This window comes from Apodemus sylvaticus, chromosome 21 (genome assembly GCF_947179515.1).
Source record: "Apodemus sylvaticus chromosome 21, mApoSyl1.1, whole genome shotgun sequence".
NCBI classification, from domain to species: Eukaryota; Metazoa; Chordata; class Mammalia; order Rodentia; family Muridae; genus Apodemus; species Apodemus sylvaticus.
Window position 1 is genome coordinate 42,053,555 of NC_067492.1, and position 26,188 is coordinate 42,079,742.

The 26,188-nt window shown below is 41.8% G+C and overlaps 1 protein-coding gene across 3 annotated transcripts; it reads left to right on the forward strand.

Moving 5' to 3' along the window:
* Positions 1-26,129, forward strand: Brd7 (bromodomain containing 7). 3 transcript variants are annotated; one of them, XM_052166943.1, is made up of 17 exons: positions 1-328; positions 520-728; positions 4,804-4,933; positions 5,233-5,290; positions 6,037-6,181; positions 9,014-9,124; positions 13,125-13,309; positions 14,112-14,235; positions 14,710-14,785; positions 16,180-16,287; positions 16,845-16,980; positions 19,895-20,006; positions 22,041-22,097; positions 24,172-24,286; positions 24,534-24,677; positions 25,412-25,555; positions 25,796-25,891. In XM_052166943.1, the coding sequence occupies exons 1-17, from the start codon at positions 280-282 to the stop codon at positions 25,822-25,824; spliced, it is 1,932 nt and encodes a 643-aa protein (XP_052022903.1). In that variant the 5' UTR covers positions 1-279; the 3' UTR covers positions 25,825-25,891. The 3 variants fall into 3 exon arrangements, with proteins under 3 accessions (XP_052022903.1, XP_052022901.1, XP_052022902.1); XM_052166941.1 differs by lacking the exon at positions 25,796-25,891 and adding an exon at positions 25,898-26,129 and having other exon boundaries at positions 2-328; XM_052166942.1 differs by lacking the exon at positions 25,796-25,891 and adding an exon at positions 25,898-26,129 and having other exon boundaries at positions 2-328; positions 24,175-24,286.
* Positions 26,130-26,188: the final 59 nt, after the last annotated feature.

Here is a 26,188-nt window from a genome sequence, read left to right on the forward strand (position 1 = left end):
CACACGCCGCAGCCTGCATCCCGTCCGCTCGGCGGCCTCTCTCTCCCACCGGGGCGCCGGCTTCTCGCCCTCCCGCCACTGCTCTCGCGCTTCTGCCGCGTCTCGCGCGTGGTCTTCTCGTGAGGGACCTCGCGCCGCCGGGCGCGTGCCGTCCCCCTGCCTCGCGGCGCGGGGTCTCGCGGGCCCCGCTCCCGCCCTCCGCTCGCCTGGCCCGGACCGGAAGCGGCGCCGCACGGCCTGGGCCTGGCGCGGGGGGCGGGCTCTGGGGCCCGGTCGGACATGGGCAAGAAGCACAAGAAGCACAAGTCGGACCGCCACTTCTACGAGGGTGAGGAGCGAGCGGCCTGCCCGCGGAGCCGCGCCGCCCCTGCCCGCAAGGCCCCGACCCGCGGAGATCCCCCGGCGGGGCGGCGTTCGACTCGGGCCTGCCGGCGCCGGCGGGTGTTCGTGGGGCGCTGGGAGGTGGGGCGCCCGCCTTCGGTCGGCCCCGGGTCAGCCCGCGCCCTGCTCTTGTTTCAGAGTACGTGGAGAAGCCCCTGAAGCTGGTCCTCAAGGTTGGAGGGAGCGAGGTCACTGAGCTCTCCACGGGCAGCTCCGGGCACGACTCCAGCCTCTTCGAAGACAGAAGCGACCATGACAAACACAAGGACAGAAAACGGAAAAAGAGGAAGAAAGGAGAAAAGCAGGCTCCGGGGGAAGAGAAGGGGAGAAAACGGAGAAGAGTCAAGGTAAAGATGTGACTTTGCTGCTCAGGGCCCCGTCTCCAGCTCCCAGCCTCCTGATGCTGTGCCCAGTGGGCCACCAAGGTGTCTGGGAAGTCTGGCTTTGTGGAGGACCAACCAGAAGCCTGGATCACCTGGGCGCTCAGCGAGTTGTCTTAACTATCTTCTCGAGCATTTGTGTTGTCCCCACACCTCCTGGAAGCAGTTGAGTCCTAGTCTTCAGTGGCTTCTTCAAAAGCTGTTTTATAATTAGCTTGGAAAGGTGAGAAGTTACTCACTGGAAAGCCCGGGAGGTTTGTCAGACATAGCTGCTGGTCTTCACAAGCGAAGGCGATCTACAGGTGTCCGTCCCCGTGTCTTCCTGAAATAAGTTATTTTAATGCCAAAGCGAGCAGGCGCAGCGTGACGGCACGTGCCAGTGATCTCAGCATGCAGAAGACTGAGACCACCAACCTGTACTGGTGTTGCTGCTGCTGCTAAATGCAACTGTCCCAATCAAAAAAAAAAAAAAAAAAAAAAAGTCAAGTTTGAGTTTGTAGAAGAGAGCGCGAAATAACTATAAACCAAGAGTAAAAATAAACAACCATTTTTATTAAATAGAAAAGAATAAGTAGCTAATGTCTTGATTTGCCAGGTAGGCTCAATAGTGTACATTAACTTACTTTCTTCTCAAAGGGGAGCCCGTCCATATCTGGAATTGTCCTAGAATTCTGGGTTTCCAAAATTTTAGCTGCCCTTAAGTAACTTACAAAAATGCATTAGTGCTTTTTGAAAGTCATCCTTTCTGAAGCTTGGTTTTAGAATTTTTCTTTGCTTTATACAGTTATTGACGAGTAACCAGGCCCTAGAGATTGCCCCTTTGAAATGTCTTAAATTATTCAGGAAGGGAAGAAAATGTTCCTTTCTGGCCAGATTTTGATGGCCTTTAGCTTGACTCTGGCAGTAGTCACAGTCTTGGGTCAGGCTAGCTGGTATTTTCATTTCCTAAATGACAAAACCACACAGTCATAAGTCTTTGTTTTAACTGAGAGTTTTGAAAGTGAACATGTAAATTGTTTTCCCTGTGAGCTCAACAAGTCTTCTCTGGGTTATCCTCTTGGACGCTTGGATATCAGGTGTGCAGCTGGCCTAGAACTCAGTCTACATCCAACATTCTGTCTTATCCCATTGCTGGGAGTATGGATGTGTGCTACCACCCCTGGCTGAGAAGCATAAGAAAAAGTTTGAATAGGTAGATTTTTGAATAGATAGCTTTCCACATTTAAAAATCTTTGCCCTTGGGTAGACTTCTCATACAGATAATAGAGTTTGAGTCAGAATAGAAATTTAAGTTGAAAGATATTTTCTCTCAGGATTTTAAAATTCAGTGCATGGGGCTGGGGTGCATGAAGGTACTTGTGGAGCCCAGAAGGGGGTGTCAAATTCCTTAGAGCTGGAGTGACAAGCAGTTTTAAGCTGTCCAGTGTAGGCACCAAACTGGAAGAACAAGTGCTCATAATTGTTGAGCCATCTTTCCTTTCCCCTTCTCTCAGAATTTCCAAGTTGAAAGTTAAGCTGACGTTACAGCTTTTCTGGCTCTGGTCAGCGTCCTGATTCAGTCTGTGACCAGCATTTGCTTCCTCGGAACTTTGGGGCTGCCTCTTCTCTGTTGTCGTTGTCATTTTACAGTAGATGCTGTGCTTTCAGCTCGGGTGTTTAGTGAAAGTTCTCTCTGATCACTTTCTTCCCTCTAATTGTTTTATTCTTCATCCTAGTTTTTGTGTTATTTAAGGGAGAACTCAACTTTATCTTCTGAGCTCAAGAATGTACATCGTAAAAGTTTCCAGGTCACATGGGTATTGCTTTGGTGGTCACTGCTTTGCAGTTCCTTCTCGGGACTTTGTACCTTTAGGTCAGTAACTCTGGGGTCCCTGACTAGCCAGCCACCTGGATTGTAACAAGATCTTTAGATGATTTTAAGGTGCAAGTTAGCTTAAGAACCATGATGGGAAGCCACACGTGGTAGCACACAGCACTGGAAAGACAGAGACTGGCAGACCTCTAAGTTCATGAGGCCAGCCTGGACTGCAGAATGAATTAGGGGACTGCCAGAGCTACACAGAGAGACCCTGTCTCAAAAAAAAACCTGAGAAACAAAAACAAAAAAGGAAAAAACCAAGCAAGCCATAAGTCAATAATTATCTTTTATGTATTTTCATATATATGTGTTATGTTTCTCTAGAGTCCATACAGAGAAAAGAGTAGCTGAGAACAGAGGAAAGCATTGGCAAGCTTTGCAAAGTAGTGATAGCTGCTTTCCTAATTGTACCTACTCAGCCATCTAAAATACTGGTTCCCAGCCTGTGGGCTCAACCCCTTTCGGGGTAGAATGACCCTTTCACAAAGGTTACCTAACAGTAACAGCAAAGTTACAGTTACAAAGCAGCAATGAAAATTGTTTCAGTGGTTGGGGGTCACCACCTTATAAGGAACTGTGTCAAGGGGTTACAGGATGGTTGAGAAGCACAGGTCTAGAAAGTATCAGGGTCTTATTACTCTACATTTTTATAAAAACTTGTTCATACATTTAAATTTTGCCCATTAGACTTATCTCCCAAATTTTAATTTTATTTTTCAGTGTGAATGGGTGCTTTGCTGTGTGTATATCTGTATGCTGCCGTGTGCCTGGTGCCCTTAGAAGTCAAAAGAAGGCCTTAGAGCCCCTGGATCTGGAGTTGTGAGCCGCCCTGTGGATCCAGCCCAGGTCCTCTGGAAGAGCCAGTCCTCTTAACTGCTGGCCTTCCTCTAGTGCCCTGTCTCTTAGTTATTACATTTATAATTCCTGAGTTTGGGAGCCCATGCTAGGTTTCCCATCCTTTCTATGAATTACTATGATGTCTTTTCCTTTTGGGTCTTCTCTTTACCCAGATTTGTAACATTTATCTATCCTGGTCTCCCTCTCATGTGTGTTTGCTGCACATACTCCATCCCGGGCTGTAGTTTAGCTTGCTTTATTGGGTTTTATTGAGGCCCCCAGGTTTATAAAGTAAATTTCAGATCTGGACTAGAGAGACAGCTGTTAGAGAGCACTTGCTCTTCTCAGGACCAGTGTTCTATTCTCAGTCCTAAGCACCCGTAATTCAGAGTTCCAGGATTTCTGATGCTCTCTTCTGGCCTTCATGTGCATTGCATTCATGTGGTATACATGCACATACCTAGGCATACACAGACATAAAATAAATAAATCTTGAAGTCAGATTTGTTCTTTAAGAATCAGTCGTTTTGTTTTTCATTTAAGGGAAAAACTCTCCTACTTCTGGGTCTCAGAGTTACTTATCTAAGGTCTGAGGTTTTGGTTTGTACACTTACGTCTTTATTGGGAGTTTCTGTGTGTAGGTTGGTTTCTGGATTTACAGTCTTGTCTGTTCTGCTTGTCTATCCCTCTGTCCACGTGGTCTTACAGTCATACTAGGAAGATGTTGAATGCGGTTCAGCTTTACTGTCTCACAGCTTTGGCTTCCTTGCTTGTCCGTTGCCTGTGGCACTGGAGATCAGGCTGTAGCCAAGCCACCCTGCTGCTGGGCAAATGCTTTTTCCAGAGCTCCTCATTATCTCACCGTGACTTTTTTCAAAACTATCCTGTTTTTAATATTCACTCTTCAGAACAAAGTATTTCTCTGATTTCCTGGAAACCTGCTTTACAGTTTTGAGTGGCATTACTTTGAATTTGATGGCTGTGGAGAGAACTAATGTTATTAATATGGTATATCTCCTTGTTCATGTTTTCTGCAATTTATTGGTTCACTAATGTTTTATGATTTCCCCCAGAAGGTTATGGGACTCTTTTAGGTTTGCTTGAAGAAGATTGTGTTTGTGAATAGTATTATTTTTCTAATCAGTTATTTCTGTCATAGGGAAATACACTTATTTTCCTTGATGAACATGTTCACTTTATCCAGTAGATGGCAGCAAAATACATTGAGTTTTCTTAATTTAAAATTTATTCTTTTCAGTGATTTTTTTCCTTTGAAACTAAAATGATATGTATTTAAAGATGTTGATTATGAAATATTTCTAAATTGCTTCCCTTTGTTCTATTTAGGAGGATAAAAAGAAGCGGGATCGAGACCGTGCAGAGAACGAGGCAGACAGAGATCTCCAGTGTCATGTCCCTATAAGATTAGACTTACCTCCTGAGAAGCCTCTCACCAGCTCCTTAGCCAAACAAGAAGGTTGGGACTGCTCTGCACTGTCTGTCTGAGTGAGGAGGAGGAGGCTGTAGGGAGAGAAAGGGACTGAGCATTAACTCGGGTTACAACTTAAAGACTTGTAATGAGTTTATGTATCTTGCTGCATGGGAGCTCTAAGTTAGCTTCAGTGTTGAGTTGGGATTCTCAGCCTTCAACACTTCTGTAATAAATTGAATTCCTGTGTGAAGTATTTATAAAGTAAGACATAGATGAGTTATATAAATAGAAAATTGAAGTGCTAGATTATGTCTTTTTTAACACATACTTCCTGTTTGCTTTAGAAGTAGAACAGACACCCCTTCAGGAAGCTTTGAATCAACTCATGAGACAATTGCAAAGGTAAATGTTTTCCAGCCTTTTTTTCTTTTTTAAAAAAGATGGTAATTAAAAGGGTGATCCAAACCCCAGCTCTGTTTTTAGTTATCTAAAGTCATATTCATGGCCTAAACACAAGCATACTTGATTTTAAAGTAAATTATAATAAGTACCTTGCTTGGCGACAAATGCAGTCCCGAGAGGGTGACACATCCTCTTATTTGGTCTGTTTTAACTGGCAACTTGAAGGGCATTATGAAACAAACGACAAGTTTCTCCTTTCTAAATTACTTCCTCGTGTTCAAACTTGAAACTAGAGGTTATAAAGTTGAGCTTACTTTTTTTTCACTTGTCTCTTTTCACACAAGAAATTTTCTGTAACCTTTAAACTGTCTGGGGGGGGGCTTCACATGTACATAATAAAAATATTAATTTATTGGTTGAGAAAATATGTATTGTGGACAAATAGCAATGCACACCTATTAGGTATAGAACCAGAAAGGTTGTGGGAATATATTCACATCTAACCAGGCTGGGACAGTTGGTCCAGATTACTCACAAAAGGCTACTCCTCTGAGAGCGGGAGAGGGTCTGTGTCTTAAGAGTGCTGCTGTTTAAGGTATCCCTTAGTATATTATTTGGCCTTGAAAATCATTTCTATAATTTTTCAATGAAAAGCATATGCAGATTTATATATGAGCATTTACATGGTCTGTCTTCTACTTCTGTTGTGGTAGAAATATAACATTACTTTTTATACGTCTGCACAGAAAAGACCCAAGTGCTTTCTTTTCATTTCCTGTGACGGATTTTATTGCTCCTGGCTACTCCATGATTATTAAACACCCAATGGATTTTAGTACCATGAAAGAAAAAATCAAGAATAACGACTACCAATCCATAGAAGAACTGAAGGTAATTTAGTAATTTTATTTTGTTGTATGAAATGATAGGATCTTGTTTAGCCTAGCCTGGTCTTGAACTTCTGATTCTCCTAACTCCACTTATAAGAACTAGGATTAATGAGCCACCTGGTCTGGCTCATTAGGTTTTTATTAAAGAAGTAGACTAAAGTGTAATGCATTTAAACTGAGAGTTAAACTCTTAGAATCTGTGTAGAATAGAAATCTGCAAGTTTGTATCACAGTCCCAGGATTAACATGATGGAATCAGAACCAACTCCACAGAGTCATCCCCTGACTTCCACGTGTGCCACAGTGGGTAGGGGGACACACACAGGGTAGGTAAATACGGTGATTTTTTTTAAAAAATGTATTAAGTTGTGAAACATGGTGGTGTACATCTTTAATCCTGCCACTTGGCAAGTGAATCTCTGTAAATTCAAGGCCAGCCTGCCTATGTAGTGAGTTCCAAGACAGAACTATGTGGGAGTGAGTCCTGCCTCAATAAATAAGTAAATAAATTTTGTTTAGTAATCTGCAAATCTGAGCCACTGAGATGGCTAAGGCACTTGCCACAAAAGCCTGGTGGCCTAAATACTTGCTGTATAAGCATGAGGACTTTTGAGTTTGAATCCATAACACCTACATGAAGCCAGGCCTGACAGCAGGTGTCTGTAATCTCAGCACTGTGGGGAAGGGGCTGTGTAGGGAGACAGGCAGATCTCAGGGCCTTGTTGGCCAGCTAGTCTAGTTGAAGTCTAGAGCTTGAGTGACATGAGAGACTGCCTCGTAAGCTAAGGGGAGAGAAGCACACTGACACCCACCTCTGGCCTACACAAACACACACACACACGTAGTACACACATGTGAACCAGCTAAAATCTATGCAGACTAGCATCTAATTCTCTTCAGTTGTAGTTTTAGGATGTAGGTAATAATCCACTTACTTGGAAAACTTTGAATTCCATTATTTTACTTAATAATGGACATTTTTTCCTGACATATTTTCACCTTGTAAAAATTAGTCTGAAACTTTACTTCAGACTTTATTATTAGGTAGAAAATAATTTTACTTGAGGTTGTTGTCTGTTTATTTGTGTGCTTGTGAATCTTTATGTGTGTGTGTGTGTGTGTGTGTGGTCTCTCTGGTCTGTCTTAGGGTTTCCATGGCTATGAAGAAACACCAAGACCACTCTTAAAAAAACATTTAGCTGGGGCTGGCTTATAGTTTCAGAGGTTTAGTCCGTTTTCGTCATGACAAGACATGGGTAGTGTGCTGGAGAAGGAGCTGAGAGTTATCACACCTCATCTGCAGGCAGCAGCAGGAGATTGTGACTCTAGGCCAACTTGAGCATGTAAGACCTCAAAGCTGGCCTCCACCGTGGCATACCTCCTCCAACAAAGACATGCCTCCTGATAGTGCCATTCCTTATGGGCCAAGCATAAGCCTGTGGGGGCCATTCCTATTCACACCACCACATGCTCACAGGAGCGAGTAGGAGTTTGTTTCTGAGTATGTTTAAGTTAAATAGTGATTTTAGCCTTTTGGAGTTTTCCACAGGCAGAAAACTATGCAGAAAATTCCACTTTTTGAGAGATCAAGTGCCATTACACAAAGTACAGTAATGCCAATTTTCATAGCAGCTAAAATTTAAAGACTCTTAGTCACCTTGGCTGGGATATAGCTGGTTCCTAGGTTTACGCTCCAGCACCATAAATTACTTTCACAGACAAGACATAGAATCATTAAGGTGATCTCCTGCCAGTTCATAAGGTCACTGTTGTCAGATGCAGCCAAGTGTTAGTTTACTGAGTGCACATAACAGACTGACTGCTTACCTTGTTCTATTCCTCTACCTCACAAGGGTTCTGAGAGGTCTAGAGAGTTAGCAAGTTTGTTCCCGAGCTAAGTGTTCACATATATTTCCATCTGATTTTAACTTGGTCTATTTTTTATTTTGTTTTAAGTGTTCTGTACTGTCATTACTACTCACCAGTGAGATTTGAGTGGTTTTGTTCGGGATTTGGAGGTTTGTGGGTCATGTCTTTCTGGTTATATTCCATTTTAACAGTAAGACAGTGGCATGATCATACATGTTTACAGATGTGAAGATGTCTTACCAGGAAAAGGTGTGAGGCTCATGCTTAGGACATACACATATTTGAAGTGTGCAGTTCTGATAACTTGACTACTCCAGTTACATGTTGTAACTGTTTGAGGATATATAGTTTATTTCACATTCACATGGTTTTATAATGTCTGAAAATTATGTTTAATTTACAGTAGTGTCTAAACACTTTAAAGTAGTGTAAATATTTTAACATTTTTATCATTTTATTTGGGCTTAAAACAATTTCTTAGAATTTAACTCTGGTCCCAGCTTTTAATTAAAATTTGAAGTGAAATGTTTAACTCATAAATAGAAACAAAATTATCTTAAAAACTAAACTAAGGGTAATATTTCTGATCATATGAGCTACCCAACTTGAATTATTTAATTTGAGGGAAATATTTTCTTCAAATTGTTTATATTAAATTTTTTTTTTTTTGGAGACGGAATTTCTCTGTGTAACCTTGGCTATCCTGGAACTCACTCTGTAGACCAGGGTGGCCTAGAACTAACTCATAGAGATCCACCTGCCTCTGCCTCTCAAGTACTGGGATTAAAGACATGTGTGACCACTGCCTGGATGTTATTTAATAAATGGTGACAGGAAAAGATGTCTTCTTTTGTTCTTTAGTTTGTTTTTTTCCAAATTTTTGCGGGGCCTGTATGATTTTATACAAAGACTAAAGAGTTAGTTTCTAACGCCTTTTTCCTCTTACTATTTATTCCCTTTGTAGGATAACTTCAAGCTAATGTGCACTAATGCAATGATTTACAATAAGCCAGAGACCATTTATTATAAAGCTGCAAAGAAGCTGTTGCACTCAGGGATGAAAATTCTCAGTCAGGTAAAGAAGCTCACAAAATAATGAATACTATCAAACTATGTTTGCTAAAGTTATTTGTTCCTCATTGGCAAATAATATTAGTGAGAAATTAGGAGAAATTTTATATCAAGAAAAGCAAGAAGATGCTCATATAGGCATTTATTTTTCAAAAGTTATTACGTGTGTGTGTGTGTGTGTGTGTGTGTGTGTGTATCCTTGTAATTATTTCCCTATAGGCTCTTAACAGACTTATTTGGTGTGAGAGTAACAGCAGCCTGACTTTCAGAATAAAGTGGGTGAAGAATGAGTTCTTTAGGAGAAAAGTACTGTTTCCCTTGGGGATGGAACCTAGTGTTCTGATCAGCCCTGCATTTCCTAGTGGCTCAGAATAGTAAGAAACAAAATACACAAATGAGAAATAACTTGCAATTTTCCAAAGCTGCTTTGACAAGAGCAGTTCCTTCCTTGAAGGGTGATAATTAATACAAAATAAAGAATGGGAGCCACTGGATGGGAGACAGCGGCAGGCAGAGCTCTTGAGTTCAAAGCTAGCCTGGTCCACAGTGAGTTCAGGAGAGCTGGGCTGCCCGGGGTAATCCATTATGTGAGCTGCACTTAAACTGTGGCAACAAAGTATATGAGTCTCCATAAAAAGGGAGGGGACCTAATCTTACTCTCCAAAGTGACTTGTAGCATGACTTTTCCAGTGCCAGAGCGAAAACAGGGAAGAGAGTGGAACAAGTAGCCAGATAGAGGAGAAGTGTACAAAGAAGAAAGGAATTTCAGTGTGATACAGAGACTGGTAGGAGAAAGGAATCAGAATGAAAAGTTTAAGGTCAGGCTTGGGACACTTAAAAGATGGCAAATTCGTCTTACATATTCTCTAATGTTTTCTGAATCACCTGTATTCAATTTCTACAGTTGACAAAAGGCTTAGGTGTGCAGATGTCTGGGTGTCTGTAGGCTTGGCTCTGAGAAATTCATTTGAATTGATTATTAACCTTCCACTCCTAATATTTAGACAACATCAATTTCCGCTCACTTAGGTTTAGCAAAATGTGTGAAGGAGAATGTAAAATGTTTTTGTAGAAAGACTCCCAGAAGCTAGACTAGAACAGACCTGCTTGTGGTAAAAGCACATTGTGCAGATAGTCTTCATTCACTCCATAATAAACACGAGATAGGCAGAGAGAGGATGTGTTTTGTTGATTTTTGTTTAGTGACAGATCTCTATATGGCTGTCCTGGAACTTGCATGTAAACTAGAATGGCTTTGAATTCACACAGATCTGCCTGCCTCTGCCTCTGCCTCCTGAGTGCTGGGATTGAAGGTGAGTAATGAATTTTCAAGGAAAAGTCTAGCGGTCTTTCTTAGGGTTTTTTTTTTCCTCTAAATACTGTAATCAGCATAACAAGTAAAACACTTCAATATATCATAAGGTTTATTGGGAGCAGGGATTAGCCTGTCCCTTTCTTCTCTCTCCTTGTCTTGCTTTTTTAGGATGTCTTGGAGCTGTAACCCTTCTCTGTTCCAGCCCCCTTTTGACTTCCACTCTAAATGGAAGGGATCCGTACACCAGTGGTTTATAAATCTTTAAATTTAGTCTTTTTAAGTTAACATTACTTAGTCTATCAGTGTAGACTCCCAAAAGAAACTAGAGGCTACACTCCTTTCCATGAATGGTGTCTTTTCAAAGATCTTGTGAGTATTCATTGAAAAAATGGTAACAGTCGTCACTTTTTCCATTACACCCAAATATTAGTATTTAACACATGTGCTATTTTTATAAAGAAAGAATTGATAGCCAGGCATGGGAATATAATCTCAACACTTGGAAAATGGAAGGAGGATCAGGAGTTTGAGGCCAGTGTGGGTTTGTCTCTTAAAATAGCAACAGAAAGCAAAAATCCCTGGAAATACTTGAGTAGAATGCTGTATTCTGGCACTCATAGCAGTAATTGTAGTATGGTGGTCTTGGAATCAGTGTCTGCTCCTGCCGTTTAGAACCTGGGTGACCTTTCTTAGCTCTTCTCCTGTAGTTGGTGATGGTGCTGAACTCAAATTGTCTGGTACAGAGAAAAGCACTCTTAAGACAGAGATGGCTTGAGGCCAGGATTTAGTGAGACTGTCTTGGAAAAGTTATATTAAACAGGATGCTTATGTGGACACGTGGTTCTAAAAGAAAAGAAAATGCATTGCTTCCAAAAGAAAAGAAAATGCATTGCTTTCAAAGTAAAATTCAGTAAAAAAAAATTTTACCATGACATTTCCAAATTTAGAAATTATTTCTTGTTTATACATTAGTATTAGGCATACTACATTTACCAATATTGCTAAATGTTTTTATTATATTTGGTGCTTTACAAAATTGTGGAATGGAAATTAAAAACTTACTGTGAGAATATTGTGATCTAAGTCAGTGTAGCTGTTTATCAAGTGCTAAGGATACTCAGATTTGACTTCAGTGATGTATACAATGAATAGCCAATTCACTGTTTAGAAGTATGGAGTAAAATAGCAATTTTTAAAAGCATAGTGAGTAGGGCTTTTCTGTTTTCATGATACTGTTTAGTTTGACACTGATTCAGAAAAACTGTCAAATACTAGTACAAACTGACAAAGACTTCCTGGAAGAACACATTCTTTCGCCCTCCATTGTCGGAATATGCCCTGAAGGAATAAATGAGAGGCTTCGAGAGTGGTTTGTTGACAATGTTTATTGCAAACCTTAGAGTCTAAATACCTATGTTTAGTTGACTCTTACATGTTGTGATTATTAAGAAAGCATCCTAAAGACTATATAAGGATATGGAGGACAAACTATTTACCAGATATTGAGTATGCACTCAGTTTGCTGAAAATATACCATTCTCAGAAGAGAGAGTTGAAAAGCTAACTGCGAGCACTGCTGCTCTCTGGAGGATAGGGGGAAAGTTTGTACTTGGCCTCTATCATGTCTTCATTGACTTACAGTCTGATACATCACACCATAGTTTGGATGTGATGTCTGGAGACAGCTCAGTTGGCTCAGTACTTTGCAAAGCATGCACTAAGCCCTAGTCTCAATTCTTACTTAGTACTGCATAAAGCAGGAGGGCAAGAGAGGCGACAGGATCAAGATCATCTTCAGCTCCATGATGAGGCTGAGGCCACCCTGAACTACATGAGACCGTTTTACCCAGTGAAAACACCAGGTGTCGTGCTCTAGGGTGTTTCTCATTCGCTCTATCTCCTGTTCAGTGAGAAGGGCCTGGGGGTTAGGCATTATTTCTCGGGCCTTAGGGAGGCACTCATTTCTGGACTCTGTTGTTGTTATTAGACCCACTTTCCTTTCCAGTCTCTTGTTATTCCACTAAAGCTTTCCATTCTGCTGTAGTGCAGAACTCAGAAGATTGTACTTCTGGTTTACCTTGTGGGAATTCTCAGAGTTAAAAGTCAGAACAGTCTATCGGAACAAATTTGTCCTCTTTAAAATATGCCCAGACACCTCAAACCCTTAACAAATGAAATTTTCACAGCACATTATTGCAATGAAAAATTAAGCTTATGCTTTACAAAATAGGAGCCAAGTTGCTGGTTTTTTGTTTTTTGTGTTTTCTGATTAGTGAGAACATTACTATGAAAAAGAAAGGATGATGGCAACTTTCCCCCAATGCATGTTATTGTCACACAGCAAAATGCTAATCATTGGTGATGTCCCCATAGGATCCCAGAATATAAAGGTCCTTTACGTGTTCTAGACTTTTGAGTCCCCAGTCATTCTTAGCCTTCAAAAGATAAGCCTGTATGATTTCTTAGTTCAAATCACACTTTGTCCCCCTGTTAACTTTCATGCTGTAGTATAACTGTAAAGCCTCCTCTTAGATTGGAGATTGTTTGTCTGAATTAAATGGACTTTATCGTCCTGGTTCCTTTGGTATACCCACACTTGTTTTTCTTCCCTCCTTAATATTGCAGACTCTCATGGCAGAGGTGCATTGCTCAGTGACAGTCATACACTAAATGTTTTTTCATACTTTAGGAGAGAATTCAGAGCCTGAAGCAGAGTATAGACTTCATGGCAGACCTGCAGAAAACTCGGAAGCAGAAAGACAGAGCAGACGCCTGTCAAAGTGGGGAGGACAGTGGCTGCTGGCAGCGAGAGAGGGAGGACTCTGGTGATGCTGAGACACAAGCCTTCAAGAGCCCCACCAAGGACAATAAAAGGTAGTGAGTTTGGAATATGAGTTACCTTATTTTAAATTAAACAAGACAGGAATATTATTTCAAGTTTGACTTAGGATACCTCGTCCCCATGGGTCAGCACTGCCTTTCTCGACGTCAAAGTGTGTTTGAATACTCTGATACCCTCTTGTCATGTAAAGCAGTATATAGAATTGACCAAACTCCTCATAGGTCAGTTCCGAATATACATTTTTTACTAGTTTTAAGAGAGCAGATTAAGGAGTTATAGTATCAGGGAGTTTCTTTCCGTGGAACTATTGTATAGTTATGATGTAAACTATTTTATATAGCTTCACTCCATAAAAAGTGAGAACTATTATATAGCTATAATATAAACTGTTTTCTATAGCTTCACTCCATAAAAAGTGAGGGGTTTGTAAGTAGATGGGCTGGCACTAAGGTGTGCACACATTTTCCATTTAAGAGCTGCTGGGCCTGGTGTCTGGGCAGGCCTCTGGCATGGCAGGACACCAGGACACTATGGCCTGTGCTACCCATATTGGAGAGTTAAAATTAACAGTTTGGGTTTCTGCTCTTATAGTGCAAAGAAAGTTTAACTTCAAAATAGTATTTGAATTAAAATTTATTTTCATGATTGTACCCAGAAAAAAATGTAGGAGAAGTAACACTAGGGCCCTTTGTGAGGTTCCTGGGAAGTGATGCTTTAATCGGTGACTGTAGGACAAGTGTCTCTACTAAACTGTACTCATCTTTGGAATACCTTTTAATATTTTTCAACTTATTTAGCTACTTCTTTTTAACTTTGTATTAACATGTGTGTTAGGAAAGACAAGGATGCGCTTGAAGACAAATGGAGAAGCAGCAACTCTGAAAGGGAGCATGAGCAGATTGAGCGAGTTGTCCAGGAGTCGGGAGGCAAGCTAACTCGGCGGCTGGCAAACAGTCAGGTGAGGAGATACGGTATCACTTAGGAAAATCAGACTGACCTTGAAGTCATTAGTGTCTCTGCCACTTACAATGCTGGAATTCCATGTGTATGCTGCCAATCCTAGCAGCAGACTGTAAACAGCTTACAGTCTGCTCTTTGGAACTTAGGCCATATTGATTATATTGGTGTTATATCCAAATAGATTCATGCATAGGTAGCCCCTCCTACCCCCAGCAGTTTGTGAGTATGTTGTAGTTTTAGCAATTTTGGGGGTTTTTTGTTTTATGGTTTGAGAGTACTAATGGGCCACATAGGTTTTCAAAATTAAATTTCATCTTCCATTTCTCTAGCCCATCAGTATCTTGTAGACATAACTATGAAAGTCATTGTCCTGAATTAATGATGCTAGCCTGTAGCATTCATTTGATGACTACTGTTCTATATATATAAGATGTGTTAAATTTTATTCCACCTGATACTTCTGTCATTTCAGTGTGAATTTGAAAGAAGAAAACCAGATGGGACAACAACACTGGGGCTTCTCCATCCTGTGGACCCCATTGTAGGAGGTAGGCCCACAGTTTAAGACTGTGTGAACCTGGTACTGTTTACAAAGGACAAGAAAACTGGCATGTTAGTTAGACTTTGCTTTTGACAGAATACCTGCCAAACAGCTCACAGGAAAAAGGACTTCTTATTACTTGGCTACACAATTTAAGAGGCTTCTTGGCTCCGTTGATTGTGAGCTTTTGCAGAGGTAGAATAAGTGGTTGGAGCATGCAGTAGCAGCTACTCCCTACTGGGGAGCAGGAGCGCAAGGGTCTTCTTCCACAAGTCTTTAGAACTTCCCAGAGGAGATGTGTGTGGCCTTTTAGTACACCCTTTTTAGCAGCACTTCATGTCCAAACATTAACACAAGGTTCACATTTTAAAGCAACCTGAATACTAATAAATCCAACCATTAACCACTAAGAACTTGTCTGGGTGCTGTGTGCTTTATGGTAACAACTAACTTAACTTCTATATAGGTTAATTTGTTTAATAAATAATGCATTTTCATGCTGTCATGAAAAGAATAGTAGGAAAGTTGAAATGGAGAATAATAGAGTCCCACATTTAGGAAGTAATGTCCAGTAGTCAACTGTTTGCTGTGGGTAAGTCACTGTCTTTGGAGCATAATGTAAGTTAAACAAGATGTATGAAAGGAGCAAATGAGACAAGTCCCCTCCCCTAATGCTCTGTGTAGTGAAAGAGTAAGGACACAGGAAGCGTCGCAGACAGAGGACTAGCTCAGCCATAATTATATCTAAGGGAGGGTGCGACTGCCTAACATTTGATAGGAAGGGAGATCTTCCTTAAGGAGATGTTCAGGTTGATGTCATAAGGGAGCAGCTAAAGGACTGAAGGAATAGCATGGTACCCCTGGGGAGAAGCAAAGAGCGAGCTTGATCTATTTGGAAATGGAAGGGGTGAGCCTACATTCAGTGACCAGGACTGGCTTGCCACACCCGGTACCATAGAAACTAGGTGTGGGGGCATGTAGAATATTAATACCTAATCACAGAATGTAGAAAATCAAAGGTTTAAGGTCATCCCTGGCTATATAGCATTTAGCCTAGCTCAAAGAGCCGCAGCTTTCTTAGTGTTGGGGTTCAGACTGTAGGTGCATCCAGTCTGTTGAGGCTATAGCATGATGATAACGCCACACGGCAGTGCAGTATAATGAAGAGGAATAGGCTTATGGTCTGAGCCACAGTCCTTTCTGAGTTTGGATTTTTTAGCTTAAAAATGGATAGAGCACCATGCAGTAGGAGCATATTCCTTTAATCCCAGCACTTGGGTGGCAGAGGCAGATTGATCTTTGAGTTTTAGGCCAGCCTGGTCTACAGTGAGTTCCAGGATAGCCAGAAATACATATTAAATTGTTTCCATCATTGTGCTCAGGGTTTTCTTTCTGTCCTAGAGCCAGGCTACTGCCCTGTAAGACTGGGGATGACAACTGGAAGGCTGCAGTCTGGAGTGAACACTCTGCAGGGCTTCAAAGAGGATAAAAGGAACAGAGTAACCCCAGGTAAGTCTACTACCTGTTTCAGGAGTTAGGAAGAGAAACAGTAATTGTTATTCATTGCTTCATTCACTGGCTTTCTTGATGGTATTCTTGCAGTAGAAATTAATCACCAGCTTCAAAAGAAACTAGAAAATAGGCTATTAGTATGCAGAGTTTCTTCCTCCTCTTCAGTAGTGTTCACTTGTGTCAGTGCTCTTCTATGCAGGTGGCCCCCTGTGCCCAACCTCTACATGTTCATCCAGACAGATCAGGGAAGAGCAGAATGACACAGACTTTGTTTTAAACAGTGCAGTACCACAGTGACTTATATCACACTGGACCTTATATTAGGCAACTTGTGGAACCCAGTGTGATATAAGATTTCCTGTGGAATGGAGGACATCGGTGGGGTGTAGGCTACAGTCAGTCCCCAGGTATGCTGAGGAGTGACTATACCTGCTGGAAACGTTCTTAGGTTTATGATACAGGTCAGTGAAGTTAGAAGGCAGTGTCTTTTAATAAAACTAAAATGTGCATTGATGATTTTAAATGATACTATAGTATCTAATTTTTTTTAACAGTATTATACTTGAATTATGGACCCTACAGTTCTTATGCCCCACATTATGACTCTACATTTGCCAATATTAGCAAAGATGATTCTGATTTAATCTACTCAACATATGGAGAAGACTCTGACCTTCCAAACAATTTCAGGTAAAGCCCCAGTTACCCTGAACATGTTTTTTTTTTCTGAAATATTAATGTATAGTGTATGGTTTGTAGATACACTTATAGTTATCTAAATGATAGAAAATGTGTTCAGCAGTCTATTAGAGAGAATATATCTTTTTGAAATTGGCCTACGTAGTATTTTTCTAACCCCTATTCTTTGTATATTTATTTATTTTATTATGTGTGAGTGTTTTGCCTGCATGTACATATGTGCACCACATATGTACCAGCCTGTTGCTGGAGTTGTGTTGCAGGATATTTGATCACAGTGTGAACCCTGAGATTGTGTTATTTACTGAAACAAAGCTGTTTCTAGTTGTGGTGTGTCTCAGCTCTTAGCACACACCTTTAATCCATCTGGCTGGAATACCAACAAGCCGTTAATACACATCTTTAATCCCAAACAGTGAAGGTAAAGTTAGTTAGTAGAAGGAAGTAGCCATGTTTGAAAATGATGTCTAATTGAGAGGCAGACAAACTGACAAATCAGAGAAAGATTTGACAGAATAGAATACACCCAACTCATGAGAAGAGAAGAAAGGGAAGCTGCTTAAGAGAACAGTGCAGGCAGAGAAGAGGAAGAAGAGGGAAGTGGAAGGAGGCAGTCTTCCCAGGAGAGCTTCACAAAGACAGGTTGAAGAGAGGACAAGCTAGACACAGGTGAAGACAGAAGATTAGAATAGATTGCCAAGTTAGTATGAAGTCAAGCAGAACAATTTAGGGGGGAGAGAGAGAGAGAGAGAGAGAGAGAGAGAGAGAGAGAGAGAGAGAGAGAGAGAGAGAGAGAGAGAGAGAGAGAGAGAGATTGATTGATTTTGAATCACTTAGTGTTTGAGCCAGAACAGCTAAGTTGAGTAAGCCAGTTAGAGCTCAGAAAGAACAAGAAAGGGTGAGCTTATTGAGCAGTGAGTCTCAGAGGCTGAAAACATTCTAGGCTTAATTTGATTGTGTGGAGGCTAGAAGCTTCCAGGACTAGGCCTAGGTTAGCAGACAAGAGGCAGTAAGCCTCCATGATGAAAAGTACTACAGGAGAATAAGAGATACATCTACCGAGTTGGACAGAAAAGGGCATCGAATTCCCTGGGACTAGAGTTACAGACACACCTGTATTGTGGGCCAAATCCAGGTACTCAAGTGTTCTTTTCAGTTTAGTTTCCTCCCCCGCCCCCTCCAGGGGGTAGGGGGTGTGGGTGGTTGTTGGGGGGGGGGGTTGTTGTTTTTTAAACAGTTTTACTGTAACAGTTGTACTACACACTTTGTAGAGCAAATTGGCCTAAAACCTGGAGATCTGGCTGCCTCTGCCTCTAGAGTGCCAGGATGAAAGGCATGTGCCAGCGCGCCTGGCTACAGAGAAACCTTTTTAAAGGTGTTCCTGATCCTCAGATTTGGGAGCTTCTTCTGTCAGAACCTGCTCTGCTATAAGACATTGAATGTCAGTTATGTTTCAGTCTTGATTCATTTAAGAACCCAAAAAGCATTTCCCTAAGTCATGAAATGTAGAACATGATGGCTTAGTATCTAAAGTGTCCCACACACAGGACAGTAGTGACTTCCAGCCATTCCTTTCACTTGTCTCAGAGGCTCTGTATTCCTCTTCAGATACTTTGTATCTGCTCAGTTTGATGAGACCCAGGACTGTGGCCTAGGATGGGTAGGACAATGAGCCTGGAATTTCTCTTCTTGGCACTTTTCAACTATTATTGTGCTCAAAAATTTTATCCAGTAGATTAACCAGTCCCCTGGTTTGGGGGTTTTGTTGTTTTGAGTTTTGTTTGTTTATATGCGCCCCCCCCCACACACACTTAACTCTGATCTCTCACATGTTAGTCTATTCTGTGTTGTTCCTAGATGGGTTCTCTAAGTTAGAAACTGGCTGTGGTTTCACATTGAGGAGTTCTTCTCCTTAGACTACAAGAAAGGGCACACTCCTTCTAGATTACTTACTGAGGCAGTCCACAGATCAGCAGTGTGTGCCTCTGTGTGTCAGACATTGTTCCAGGCACTAGGAATTCCATAACAGAACCATATCCTCCTGTCAGATAGTGATAGAGCTTTGGAGCAAGACAAAGAAGGCCAGAATAGTGACAGGAGGGGGAACCAGCAGTGTTCTCTCTGAAAGGGCAGCCTGGCTCTGAAGTAGCTAACCAGGGGACCTGAATTGAGAGCTGGACTGACCCAGCCAAGAGCATCAGGAAGAGAGTTCTAAGGAGCAGAACAGGTTGGAAGGGAAGGCAGTGGTCACCAGGGTCACTATGGGAAGAGATTGCTATAAGGACTTGGTGTACTCAGTGAATCAGGAGCTGTTCAGTGGCACACAGAATAGTGACCCAATATGGCAATTATACAAAACTTGGGCTGTTAGGGCAGAAACCAGGGTATGAACAAGTAGACCAGGGAAACAGCCATTGAGGTTAGTAATTAGTAGGTTGCTGGCTTCTAACTGGAAGGTAAGACAAGTTGGGATATCGGGGTTTTCAGTTTACTGAAAGAATAATTTTAGAACAGCACTTGGGGAAAGTAGCTGACACTTAAGCTTGTGATGTCTGTTTATGCAAACAAGGGTGTGATTTTGGAAGTTTTGATACATATGAAAATCCAGAGGTGAATGAGATTATTAAGGGGAACTGGCAAGAAGGCCCATTGCTGACATCCTTGCTTTCTTCAGAGAATCCTCAGGAACGTTTCGCTTTTGCTTCACTGTGTGTATGTGTGTGTGTTCTTTCATGGTGATAAATTAATCACTGGTAAGTATGCAGGTGCAACATTGTTTCTGAACAGAACATATTTTATAGTGTGGTCTATAAACCAAAGGTATCTAATGGGAAGAGTTGGCTCTGCTAGGGACAAGCCATGAAGACTACTTCTATAGAAGTGATTTTTCCAACTCTTTTTTCAGCATCTCTGAGTTTTTGGCCACATGCCAAGATTACCCGTATGTTATGGCAGATAGTTTACTGGATGTTCTAACAAAAGGAGGGCATTCCAGGAGCCTGCAGGACTTGGACATGGTAAGCACACTGCTCAAGAAACAGGCAGTTTATAAATGGCTTTGAAGTGCTAGACATTCAGTGTCTGAGACCAGGGATTAGCCAGTGTGACAGCTGAACTCCCTTCCCTGGAAAGGACAGCCTGTCGTGGGCGGAGAACAATGAGAGGAAAGAAATATGTCAGCTCTCAGGATCCCAGGGAGCTAGACTGTGGCCGTTCTCTACTAATTTTGGTAAGACTCAGAATTCCTGAGCTGGCAGTGAAGCTGGCGGACTGGATGGGGAGTGTGCTTCTCCTTGTGCAGAGAGCAATGCACTGGGAGCCTCAGAAAGGAGAACCTTCCTGTCGCATCTTTTATCAATACTTGTGAACTCTCTAGTCCAGTGCAAGTCATTTATAATCTGGAATCATTCAGAAGAGACTAGAACCAAAAAACATTTCTTGCTGATGTGGAGGAATTCTGGTGTCTAGAATGTTCTGTGACCAAATTAGAGGAGTCTTGGAAGTCATCTTTTTTTTTAACTTTTAGATTTTTTGTATGTATATGAACGTGTTTCTCCTGCCTGCATACATGTGCACCACACACACACCTGTTGGATCCCCTGGAACTGCAGTTACAGGTGGTTGTGAGCTGCCGTGTGAGGGTTAGTGATCAGACCTAAGGCTCTGCAGGAGCAAGTGCTCTTAGGTGGCCCTGGAAGTCATAATTCATGGTGGCCATGACCAAAATGCCTTAGCCCCCTATCTGTAATTGCACAAGTGGTGATGGTTCCTTGGGTGTTTTAGCAAGCCTACGCGTTAGCTTCTTCAAAATCCTGCCGCATGAACTACTTATTGAACCTAAAAAATACTAACCTTTTCATCTGTTCAAAATTAAACATACTTAATCCTTCTCAGCTAATTAGAAATATAATAGTTAACTAAAGTCAAATTGCTTTGATTTGGTGACAATAGTAATTTATTTAAAATATGGTCTTTCTGTCCTTTGACAGAAAGCAGTTTATCTTCTCAAAATATATCCTACAAAGTAAGACAAGAGTTACACATATAAAAATGTATGGCTTAAAATTTTTAAAAATTGGAAATGGTTTAAATCAGAGTATAAACCTTCAAAAAAGAGAACACTTTTATTGATGTCCATGATGTTTCTTCTCCCTCCTGAACCCCCACAGGATTTCTCTGTGGAACAGTCCTGAAACTCACTTTATAAACCAGGCTTGCCTCAACTTACAGAGAGCCGCCTGGTTCTGCCTCCCGAGTGCTAGGATTAAAGGTGCTTTGCCACTACCTGGCTAGATGTATTTTTTCTTATGTGTGAATTACATTACACTAATGTGCACAAAATCATGGCGGGATCATCTACATTTTGTGACGTGTTTATTTTACAGTAAGCCTCTACTGTCAGAGAATATTGCTTGTTTAAAGTTTCTTCTATTCTTGTCAAAGATTCAATGTGTTCGAAAGACTTTATATATTTAGGCATTCATATACTATTTACCAAGTATCTTAAATATATAACAGTATTCTTTTAAAAATAATTCTTTGGAGCTCAGGTCTGTAGGCCAAGGGAACCTCAAACTCATGGTAAGTCCGCCTGAGCCTCCAGTGCTAGTCTGTAGGTATGCACCACTACAGGTGACTGTGTATAACCAGGCACAGGTCTGAGCGTTACTAGCAACTCACAGGAACTCAGAATGCTAATAATTAAATTCACTAATTTTGGTTTAAAAATATACTTGGGGGCTGGAAAGATGACTCAGCAGTTAAGAGTACTGGCTGCTCTTCCAGAGGACCTGGGTTCAATTCCACAACACCGACATGTAAGCTTACAACTGTCTGTAACTAGAGCTCTGAATGATTCAACACTTTACCCTGACATACATGCAGGCAAAACACTAATGCACTTAAAATAAATAAATCATTTAAAATACATATATCCTTATTTTCTATATACTTCAGTATACTTCTTTCCCTTGCCACAAAGTTAAGTTTTCTATTTACCTTGATATTTGCATATACTGTTTGCATAAAAAAGTTTTCCTTTATCCATACAGTCATCCCCTGAAGATGAAGACCAGGCCAGAGCATTGGACACAGCCAAAGAAACAGAGGTGCTTACAAGTTATTCTTTAAATGGAGATTAAGTTTAAGAGACCTAAATGATTGGGCAGTATTACTTGGGTTTGGTGAGATGAGATGGCTCAGCAGGTGAAGATGATTGTCACACAAGCCTGGGGATAGCTCAATCCTGGAGTCTATAGGTCTTAATTGGGGTTTCCATGGCTATGAAGAGACACCATGACCAAGGCAACTCTTATAAAGGCAAATATTTAATTGGGACTGGCTTACATTTTCAGAGGTTTAGTTCATTATCATGGTGAGAAACATGGCAGTATGCTGGTAGGCATGGTGCTGGAGGAGCCGAGAGTTCTACATCTTGATCCAAAGGCAGCCAAGTGGAGGCTGATGGTGGCACAGGCAGCCAGGAAGAGGCTCTGAATCATACTGGCTAGACTTGAACATATGTATGAGACCTCAGAGTCCTACTTTTACACACTTCCTCCAACAAGGTCACATCTCCTCATACTACTACTCCCCATGGGCCAAGCATTCAAAAACATGAGTCTATGGGAGCCAGACCTATTCAAACCACCACACTATAGAGAGGTGCAAGGAGAGAAATGGCTCCACAGAAATTCTCTGTATTTCCAAATAACCATATATGCTGTAGCTTGTGTACTTCACATACACACAATGATTGATTATTTTTTATAAAAAATGTATTTATTGAGTATCATCTGGAGTAAAAGAAGTTTTTTGAGAAGTTTATAAGTAGTTCATATAGTAGACAAGAACTTGAAGGGAGCCCAGAGTTACTACTACAGTGTAACTGCCTAGCGTGCATACTCAAGGTTGCTGTCAGGAGCAAAAACAAACCTGGCAAGATGAAGAAACATTTACTCTCCCATCAGGCAGGGCATTTGCTCAGTGAGCTCAGAAAGCAGGTGACTCAGGGTTCCCAAAAAGACAGACTGAATAGGTGGCAACCCGATGATGTGCAGTGCTAAACCGCTGAAATGTTTCTTGGAAGATAAAAGATAGGCTGCTGTGATAGACTGTGAAGAGAGGGACTGTGGAAAAGCTGCAGGACTTGGGGGACATGCAAGGGATGCCAGCACTTGGGAGACAAAGGCAAGTGGATCTCTTGAGAGTGCAGGGCCAGCCTGGTCTACATAGTGGTAGGTCGGACAGAGAGGGCTACATAGACCCTGGTTTGTTGGTTTGTTTTCTGGAGGGTTGCTTGGCTTGGTTTGGTTTAGTTTTTCCAGTCATGATTTCTCTGTTACTAGCTGTCCTGAAACTCACTCTGTAAACCAGGCTTGAACTCAGAGATCCGCCTGCCTCTGCCTCCAGAGTGCTGGGATTAAAGATGTGCACCACCACTCTTGGCTGTTTCATTTAAGAAAAAGGCTGTGGCACTTGTCTTAAGCAAAAAAAACATAGCCTATCAACATAAAGGAAGAGAATATGAATTGGGGAAATAAACCAGAAGAAAAGGTTCCTGCAGGCTCTTCAGCCATGTGAAGGCAGTGAGGTGCTGTTAGGACCCAAGTAGAAACGGAACCAGGAACTTCTGGGTACTTGTTAATTGGGTGATGCAGTCCCTAAAAGTTGTGTTGAAGTTGTGGAAACTCTGAGTACTATGATTCCAAAAATAAGCCTCTTAAGACTGTTCTCTTGTGCGGTACTAACAACCAAGCTTCGGGGCTTGAGGGAGGCCAGGGAGCTGCTAATGCTCTGGATCTAGGAGTGCAAGCGGCAAGTGCAGGCTGGGCTGAGACACTTACCTCAGAAACGGGCATGGCCATGGTCACCAAAATCAAGTAACAGTTCAGTGACAGGCTCTTAGTACTTTGTCCTCAGGATGGTTGGCATGTGAATCGAGTGATGCAAATCGCATAAGCTGTCATGTCATTACAGAGGAGTGTGAACTAACGGACACTTTTTTGGCCAAGATTTGAAAACAGCATTTTAAAAGAGTTCTTGGAAGACATAACCAAAATTATGGCTGTAAGGTGACTAGGTGGAATGACTTTGCTGTAAGCACAGCTGTCATGCTGACTTTTACTTGGCACTGTCATGGTTTAACAAACTCAAATAAGTAACTTTTTTTTCCTATTGAAGCAGATTACACAAATAGAGCCAGCAGGGCGTGTGGAGCCCAGCGGTCAGGACAGGCTCACAGCACTGCAAGCAGTAACAAACTTTGGTGCTCCACCTGAAGTCTTTGACTCTGAAGGTGAGTGTCTGGGACCACAGGTTGCTGGAAACTGTCCGCCACAGGCAGGTAGACTGGCTGCCCTGTCAACACTAATTAACCTAGTGTCCGATCCAGGAAAATCTTGGCCGGCTTGGTTCAGAGAATAGTAACACATAGCTGGACTGTTGGCCTTAATTGGAGTAGAAGCTAACATAGCAGAGCCTGGAACCGCAGAGCAAACACGGTTGCCTTGGTTTTCTTCAGTGTCTTTTTTCTTACCACACAGAGGCTGAGGTGTTCCAGAGGAAGCTCGATGAGACGACACGATTGCTCAGGGAGCTCCAGGAGGCACAGAATGAGCGGCTGAGCACTAGGCCTCCTCCCAATATGATCTGTCTCTTGGGTCCTTCTTACAGAGAAATGTACCTTGGTATGTTTGTCCCAGTGATGGGAGGTAGAGCAGAGCTGGGCACATGGAAGGAGGCATTTAGAAAGTGGCAGTACTGTGAAGTAATGTGCAAGAACACCACGGGTGTGGGACTTCTGCATTAAGACATTAATCACAGTTCGTTAGGAATTTTTTTTTTTTTTTTAATTATCAGGAGCTAGGTAGTTGGCTCAGTCAGTCAAATGTTTGCCGGAAAACAAACTCAGAACCCGAGTTCAGGTCCCCATGTGTGAAAGCACAGTGGCATGCATCTCTAATGTCAGCGAGGGTAAGAATAGGCAGGTCCCTGGCTTACTGCCCAGTCTAGCTAAGTCTGTGGGAGAGCCTCCCTCACAAAATAAGAGGGAAACTAACCAAGAAGATAACTCATTGGCTTTTATCGTCTGTATATATGTGCATGTGCTCACAAACATACCACAGATAATACCACATACATGCACATGTCTAGGTGGCATTCAGCCCTGGTGGGGGTTGCTGTGAATCTACAGCCAGCCAGAGCTACATAGCAAGACTCTTTAAAAGAAGAAAAATCGTATTGGGTGGTGGTGGCGCATGCTTTTGATCCCAGTTCTTGAGAGAGAGGCAGGTAGATCTCTGAGTTCATCGACAGCCAGGACTGCACAGAAAAACCCTTTCTTGAAAAAAACCAAAAGAAAGAAAAAGGGGAAAAAAAGATGACTACAAAAACCACTTGAGCTTTTCTCTATTTTACCTAGCTGAACAAGTGACCAATAACCTTAAAGAACTCACACAGCAAGTGACTCCAGGTGATGTTGTAAGCGTACATGGAATCCGGAAAGCAATGGGGATTTCTGTTCCTTCCCCCATCGTGGGAAACAGCTTCGTAGATTTGACAGAAGGTAGGTGCCCTATTTCTGTGGGTGAGAGACTTTTGTGAATAAAAGGGAAATTGACCCTTTTCCTTAAGATAACATTGAGAACTCTTGTCTGATTTGATTAGTTTTATTTAATTTTTGAAACTAGCCTACAAAGTAATGGACTTTATTTACCTTGGCATCCTTTAGTTTTCTTTCCATCTTGTTTAAAGAATGAATAGATTTGATCCATTGGTCAAAGCTGCTGTTATGACTTAATGCCAGGCTTCTCCATGGCTGTGAGTGTGGCATGAAGGGCTGGCGCAGTGGTTCTCCCGGATGCTAGCACAGTGGGACGAAATGCTGAGTGCTGTCTTCTTCCTTCAGAGTGTGAAGAACCTCAGGAGACCAGCACTGCTGAGTGTGGGCCTGCCGCCAGCTGAACTAGCCTGGGATCTGATTACGTTATGTATATAGTTTTTCACTCTGAACTTGGAGGTGCTTTTCAGAAGATATTAACTATTTGTAAATTGTGTTTTAATTAAGCTTTGGAACAGTTCCTTTTATGTTCCAAAGATTGGACGTGTATTAGGAAATAAAGCTGAACCTGGGACTGTGAGGCTCGCTGGCGTGTCAGCTGAATTGCCCTTTGCCTGACTCTGACTTGGTTCTAAGGTC